The 7,655-nt window shown below is 54.8% G+C and overlaps 1 protein-coding gene across 1 annotated transcript in view; it reads right to left on the bottom strand.

The window, feature by feature from the left end:
• Positions 1-1,976: 1,976 nt before the first annotated feature.
• Positions 1,977-7,655, bottom strand: part of EHD2 (EH domain containing 2) — a 23,212-nt gene continuing 17,533 nt past the window's right edge. The window contains exons 5-6 of the mRNA XM_006142180.3: positions 5,710-5,874; positions 1,977-3,689 (exon numbers count right to left, since the gene is read on the bottom strand). Coding sequence (XP_006142242.1) covers positions 3,138-3,689; positions 5,710-5,874 — 717 coding nt within the window. The 3' untranslated portion in view covers positions 1,977-3,137. The remainder of the gene's footprint in view (positions 3,690-5,709; positions 5,875-7,655) is intronic.

The raw sequence follows: 7,655 nt of genomic DNA, 5'->3' as shown, positions 1-7,655 counted from the left end.
CCTCCGATCACCCGCCGCCATCTTGTTTAAAGGAAGGTTTCAGCCGCCGGGGCCCTGATATCCGGTTCGGGGCTTGCGCGCGCACATCTCCCCGCCTCTCCCGTGACGCACTTCCTGTGACAGACACCTTGGTAAAGGGACCCGAGCGGCAAAGAGGCCGGGAGGCTGCCATCTTGGTAAAGAGTAAATCCAGGCGTTCCTCCCTGCCCCGGTTTGCAGCGGGACCTGTAAACCAACTTTAATCTCTCTTTCTTCTTTTTAAGGGAAAATTAGAATCGTCAGTGGCAGATTCAGTAGAAGACAGGTTCCGGGACCAGCAGTTAGCGTAATGGCTATGTTGCTGTAGTCGACCGCGGTTCCTGTCCCGGACCCCGTGGCTTAAACTCACGCCGGGCGCGTGTGCGTGTGTGCCCAAGATCCCGAGAGGAGAATGGAGGAGAAGGGATTGCAGCGTAGCCATCCCCCCCCCCCGGGGGGGGATTTCTCGCTTTCTGTCTTTCTCTCTCTCTGCGAGCGCAGGCGCCCTATAGCAAAAACCTCTTAAAAAAAAAAAAAAGAAAGACTGGTTCCAATTTCAGAACGTTTCCAGTTCTAAAAGTTTGGAAGAAATTTAGGAACCTTGAGATTGGAATCACGGAACGTTATATTGGGAGAATATTAGAAATATATGGGGCCAGCAGGTGGTGGGGTGGTTAAGGTGCTGGACTTCCACATGGCCAACGGAGGCCTGGACTTGGTGGCTTTCTTTCTCACCCCCATCACCTCCCCCCATCCCACCTCGGTCCTTGATGAGCACACGCACCCAATAGCAAATTAATAATAATTAATAAATACCTCTAAAACTATATACATTATCAAAGTTACCAAAAGTTCAGGCTCAAACCATGAAGTTTTTTATAATTAGGTTTTCGCAATAGAGTGCTAGTGCTCCCTGGAGAGAGACAGGGAAAATGTGAAACCACCCCCCTACCCGCCTATGGCCACGCCCAGTCCTTTCTCTTCCAGTCTCATTTCTTTTGGGGATTTGGGGCATGCGCACTCCCACCGGTGTGACTCGGAGCTGTCAGGTCCGGGTGGTGGGTCATGTGGGAATCTAGCTACCGCTTTAACCACCTCACCTGCTGGCCCCAAAACCATGCATCTTGGGCAGGCTACCTCACTGTGCCTCCGTTACCCCATTTGTAAGGTGGGGGCGGTAAAGGTACGTCTGCCTCATAGATTATTCGCAATGTGGAATGAGGTGGTGTGGGTGAAGCGCTGAAGGCCCGGCCTGGCATCCGACTGTTACTGTTCTTACTGCCTCACTCCACCCCCGTCCAAGAGCCCAGTGAGTCACCTCTGCTATGTACAAATAAGGAAGGAGCCATCCATCCCAAAGATCCCGGTCCTCATAAAGGCCATTCTTGATTCCTAAGGGAAAAAGGCAGAGAGGGAAAGTGCCGTGCAAGGGGGGAGCTGCGTGCTCCGTGTGGGGAAGGTGGCAGGCTCTTCGGAGACCTGAGCACCGACCCCCTCCGACGGGTCTCCCGAGTGTCCACCAGAGGGCGTCCGGAGTCAGGAAACCGGGCGTGCGTGGGCGGCAGAGTGGCGGGCCAGCGGCCGGGGCACCGTGGGTGTGCGCGCACACTTGGTGTCACCCCACACACACACCTCGGTTGTCCCTGGTGTTACGTATGAGAACCGTGAGCGCGCGCCACACACACACACCCACACACACACACACACATACAACCCCACGCCCCAAGGCTTGGTTCCCAGGCCCCCGCAGCAGGAGGTGGTTGGGAGGGATGTCCCGGAGGGAGGGCCCCGGAGTTAACTTTTCTTCGGAAAATATGCCGGCCTGGCCCCCTGCCCAGGACTGAGTCACCGAGCCGAGCTCCGCGGCGTTGAGTCAGACTCCACCCGGAGTCCTGCCCAGGGGTCCCCTTCCTCTGGGAGGGGGAGCGATCCCCTCGCAAGACAGCCCGACAACCACATGGGAAGCAGCCTTGGCTTTATTCGCTCTGTGGGGACACCATTCCGTTCACGGCCCCTCCCAGGCCTGGGGTGGGAGGCAGAGGTGGGCGTGGGAATCCTGGCGAACAACCCGGGGGCACCTCCTCCACCCTTCAGCTCTCCCCATCTGTTCCGTGGCGTCTCCCATCGGGGTCAAGCTCTTAATGTGCAGTGGAGGCTGGAAAAGGTGGGACCCCACCTTTAGGGAGGGGGAGGGCTATAGCACCAAGAAATACTCCCCACCACCACCACATCCCTGTAAACAGGGTTTAAACTACAGCCATGGGGACTTCGTATCTCCTTAAATATGGACCGATGTGCAGGGAGAGGCTGGCAGTTCTAGGATTCACCCACCAGCTGCGGGAGTGCGGGGCTGGGCTGGTTGGTCGGGGGACAGAAATACCTCCAAACCGCACGGTGTGGGAGGAGCGAGTTGGAAGGAGGGCGCTCTTCTGCCGGAGGAGGGATCCGTATTATAGAAATGGGCGTGGCCAGGAGGCAGAGAATTCCCCCAATGGGAGGAGGGCTGAAGAGGGGGATACATAAGGAAGTCGGAGGTTGGTCTCCCCCTCTGAGCCTCCAGTGGTCCCAAGACCTGAGGATATGATGGAGTAGGGGATTGTCGCCTGGCTGGGCATAGGGGGCTTCTGTTAGTCATTTCGACCAGGAGGCGCTGATTCGTGGGAGGGGCGAGGGGCCCCGCCCAGCATCTGTGTGCGTTTGCGTAATGACGCAGGAGCCCTCTCCTGAAGGTGGCTCTGGAGGGCGGGCATGTTTGTCTTGTGTTCTCTGCTGTAATCCGCAGCGCCTAGAACAGGGCTGGGCACCTAGTAGGTGCTCAATAAATACTGCCGACGGCTGGATGGACGGATGCCTTATGCGTTAGTGTCGGTGTGCTGTGCCTAAGTGTGCAAGCGCGGGAGTGCGGAGGGTGGTCGGAGAAGCTTGGCCCTCTGGTGGACCCCACTAAATGCTTCCATCGGGGTGTCTAGGGGGGAGAGGGAGATGCCCCCCCAGTCCTTACAGCAGGGCAGGGTGGCCGGGCAGGGAACACGTGGCCCTAGCAGGGATGTGAGTGCAGCCGATGGAGCTGGGGAGCCACAGCAGGACAAGCAGGGGAGGCCCCGCGAGCGCTGACGGGCTCACTCCGCAGAGCCCTTGTGGCGCCGCTTGGAGGGTGGCACGAGGCGACGGGGCAAGTTGGTGGGCAGCCCATGGCCCTCGAGCTTGGCCTCAATGAGGTGGCTGGCCAAGGCGAACTCCTCGTCGTCAAGCATGCCGTCGCGGTCGACGTCACTCAGCTTCCAGATGCGCCCCAGCACGGAGTTGGGGAGCTTGGTCCCCACCATCCAGGTCTTGGCCTTGGAACCACTGAGCTTGCCGTCGGCAGGCGCCAGGTTGTAGAAGATTTCATCGTATTTGGACTTGTCCTTAGTCACCACCCACTCGGCCTCGTCATCCGAGCCCTCCTCGCCGTCCTCCAGGGCCTCGTCGGGGCCCCGCTCCACGAACGGGCCCATGTGGGTGCCCTCGAACGCGCCGCCCTGCACGCCGGCCTCGGTGCTCTCCAGCTCCTCCTGGCGCAGCAGTGGCATGAGCTTGGCGATGTCGTGTGTCAGCATCTCGTCCAGCGCCTCCAGCAGCTTGGGCTTCAGCGAGTGGAACTTGGTGAAGTCGTGGGCCATCAGCAGCTCCTGGGGTGAGACACGGACATGTCAGGGGCTGCCCCACGCCCTCAGCCGCAGGGGACACCAGGACACTTGGGAGGTTGGGAGGCGGCTCTTATCAACCTGAGTGGGAGCCTTGGCGCACTGGACCTGCCCTACCACCTGGGCAGCGGGGTCCCATGCCCTCCCTGGGCGCCCAGGTTTCCTGGGTGGGAGGAAGGTAGGGCCATCAGCAGCGGCCACACCTGCTGGTAGCGGATTTCAGTATTTCAGCCTCAGGTCCAGCCTCACAGGGACACCCACTGGCTCTTAACCCTGCCGTCCCCCACCCTAACACGTGGCCGGGGGTGTGAGCCATGCCCAGTTTGAGAAACCCCGTCTAGCTCAGAGTGTGCCAGGTACCACCAAGGGGTTGCCACAGTTGCTGACCCAGCACCCACAGCAATACTAACGCAAACCCACTTCCAAGGGCAGGAACTGAGGCTCGGGAAAGGTGAGGGCCTTGCCCAAGTTCAGAGTTAGCAAGTGGCTGAGACGGAATTCAGTCTGCCCAGACCCCTGGGAGTCTCAGGGCACCTCACAGCAGGGCCCGGATGTGCAGGCCTCCTGCTGGTCTCCCCACTCCAGTATCCTTTAACCCTCCCTTCTCACTACTGAAATCCCTGGACCAGGCCCCTGGTCACATGGGAGAAAGACTACATGTCCCACTTTCCCTTGTAGCCAGCCATGACCATGTGACTATGTTCCAGCCAATTGGATGAAAGCACAAGTTGCGTGCTCAATTTCTGTTCACTATGGTAGCCACTAGCCACACGTGGTTATTTAAACTCAAATAAGTTAAAATTAAATACAACTTAAAATTCCGTTTTGACATGGTTTCCATATCGGACAGTCTAGCACAGAACATTTCCATGACTGTGGGAAGTACCATGAGACAGCCCTGCTCTAGTAAGGCGTTCACTGTGTTTTGTTTCTTGAAGTATGTAAGTGTGTAAACCTCGATGTCATCACATTTGGAAACATGTTTTTAGAACAGTAAAAGTAACTTTAAAAAAATAAATAACTATTTTAAGGGGCCAGCAGGTGGCATGGTGGTTAAGGCGCTGGACACTCCCACATGGCTGGCCAGGGTTCGAGTCCTGAATCTGGTGGCTTGCTTTCTCACTTCCTCTCTCTCTCACTCTCAACCTCTGTCTCTCTCTGGTCAAATTAACAAATAGATGAATGAATAAATAAAATAAATAATTCCTATAAAAAGTAATTATTTATTTTTTATTTATTCATTCATTTTTTTTTATTATTTTTTAATTTGACCAGAGCAAGACAGAGAGAGAAAGTGAGAAAGCAAGCTGCCAGGTCCAGGATTCAAACCATGTTTGGCCATGTGGGAGTGTCCAGTGCCTTAACCACCACGCCACCTGCTGGTCCCAATAAATAATTACATTTTTTTAAAAAATAACTATTTTAAGCTTATTCTTCATTATGATTATTTTTTTTTTAATTTGACCAAAGCAAGACAAAGAGAAACTGAGAATGCAAGCTGCCAGGTCTGAGACTTGAACCACTGTCATCCATGTTGGGAATCCAGTGCCTTAACCATGCCTCTTGCTGGCCCCTAAAAGTAACTCCTTCAGAACAGCGTTTAAAGCTCCTGTCAGTTCTTAATTGTCCTTAAAGAGAAAAACTATATCCTTCCCTCTTTCTCCTCCTCTTCTTGCTGGCTGGAATGCAGACACAATGGCTGAACTTTCTACAGCTACTTTGTTACCATGAGGTTTCTTGAGACAAGCATGGAAGAGAAGACAGAAGAGAACTGGCTTTCTAATGCACCAAACCGCCCCGAGTCACTTTCCGGCCGTTTATGAAGAAAACCAGCGTCTAACGCAACTGAGCCATCATTACCTTGGGGGTTCTCTTCTCTCTCTAAGCCATGCAACCATGTTCTCACAGAGCCTTTTGCAGAGGTGCATTCCAGGGTCTGCCATCATCCCTCCAGCTTCCCAGGCTGCCTCCCGGAACCCTCCGTGACCCCGTCCCAGGGTCCTACCTGCATCTTCTGGCAGTCGGGGAAGTCCCCGGGGGAGATGTGGTGCTCCAGCTGGATCTTGGCGAAGATGACGGGCAGTTTAAGGATCAGCTGCTTCTTCTTATTCTCCTTCCCAAACACGGACGGCATCTCCTTCTTCAGGTAGCTGATGATGTAGGCGTGCACCTGGGGAGGAGTTCTCACCTGAGCCTGCAGACTCACCTGGAGGGCTTGTTCAAACCCACGTGGCCGCCCGACTCCCCAGTTCCTGACCCACTGGGGGGTGTTACAGGCGGTTAGTTGCAGTGGCGCTGTCGTGGAGGGGCCACGCCGTGACACCGCCGCCCGCCGCCTTGCCCTGGCTCAGCCACCTGGCCGCCCCCTTTGTCCCATGTGAGCTCAGCCCCTCCCGGTTTTTAAGCTTTTGCCACAGGGTGCACACACTCGCGAGAGAGAGGCAGAGAGACAGGGAAAGTGAGAAATCACACCCTGGGGGTGGCCCCACCGCAACCCCTTCTCCACTCTCCTCGGATGTTGGGCTCGCACACACACGTTCCCGGCGTGACTCTCAACCTGCTGAGTCTGGGATTTGAACTGCAGTAGGACATGTGAGGGTCCAGCACCCTGACCGCCACGCCACCTGCCGGCCCCACCTCACCGTTTTAAACACCCACTCCAAGACGACCCCTCCCCGCTCTACATACCGGCCCACGCCTCTCCCTCCTGCTCAAGCCCCAGAGCTAAGGGCCTCAACCACATTCCTAGACATGCCCGGCTCAAGGCCAGGCCGGGATGGAATCTGGGCCCAGCCCTCGGCGCTGTCACTCAGCTGTGCCCTCTCAGGAACGGTGGCCCACCCCTGCCTTCCCCCTCGAGGCCACAAGTCTGGAAATCATTCTTTTCATTATTATTTGTTTTAAGTTCTTATTTACTTATTTCTTCCATGAGACACAGAGTGGGTGCACCCCCAACGGGGCCTTCATGCTGATACCAACCCTGCTCCAGCCAGCCTGGGTCACAGACAGGTGTGCCTGGTGGGCACCGGAGCCGGGACGCAGACTCGGGGCCTCCCCACACGGGCCCAGCCTGGCGGACGGTGTTCCTGCTGCATCACCACCACTGAGGCGGCCCTTGATTCCATTGTCCTCACTCCTGACTGGCCACAGTCAATCCGCAAATGAGTCGTTTCGGTTTTCCCTCCGAAATCTCTTTCCTATTTTTTTTTTAACTTTTAAAAATTCGTGATAGCATGCACATGCCTGAGAGAGAGAGAGACTATCCCCCCGTGGGGCCTGGTCGCACCACAATCCCTCCCCCCATTCTCCATCTGGATTCTTGTTTTGTTTTTAAATAACTATTTATTATTTATTATTATTTTACAGTTTGCTGTAGGGCACATGTGTTCACCAGAGAGACACATGGAAAGACAGAGAAAGTGAGAAAGCAAGTCACCAGGTCCGGGATTCAAACCACAGTTGGCCTTACTGGAGTCCAGCACCTTGCCACCTGCCAGACCCATGTTTTAAAGTTTAGTGAGGGAGCCGGCAGATGATGTGTTGGTCAAAGGCGTTGGGACTCCCACACGGCTGACCACAGTTTGAGTCCCGGACCTGGCAGCTTGCTTTCTCGCTTTCCCTTTCTCTCTGTCTCTGCTCAAACTGAAAAAGAATAATAACAAATAGAATTAAATAAATAAATAATTCTTCTTTTTTATAATTTTTAAAAATTATATTAACTTTTATTTTTATTTGACCAGAGGGGGAACAGAGAGTGAGAGTAAGCCACCAGGTCCAAGACTTGAACTGTGATTGACCATGTGGGAGTCCAGTGCCCTTAATCACCACGCCACTTGCTGGCCCCAAATAAATAATTCTTATTTTTAAAACAGTTTATTGAGGGGGACCAGCAGTTAGCTTAATGGCTATGTCGCTGGACTCCCATGTAGTCGACTGTGGTTCGCATCCCAG

The sequence above is a fragment of the Tupaia chinensis genome, unplaced genomic scaffold (assembly GCF_000334495.1).
Source record: "Tupaia chinensis unplaced genomic scaffold, TupChi_1.0 Scaffold000067_2, whole genome shotgun sequence".
Classification (NCBI taxonomy): domain Eukaryota; kingdom Metazoa; phylum Chordata; class Mammalia; order Scandentia; family Tupaiidae; genus Tupaia; species Tupaia belangeri.
The sequence above is the reverse complement of the archived record's forward strand: the minus strand, read 5'-3'. Positions and strand labels throughout refer to the sequence as shown.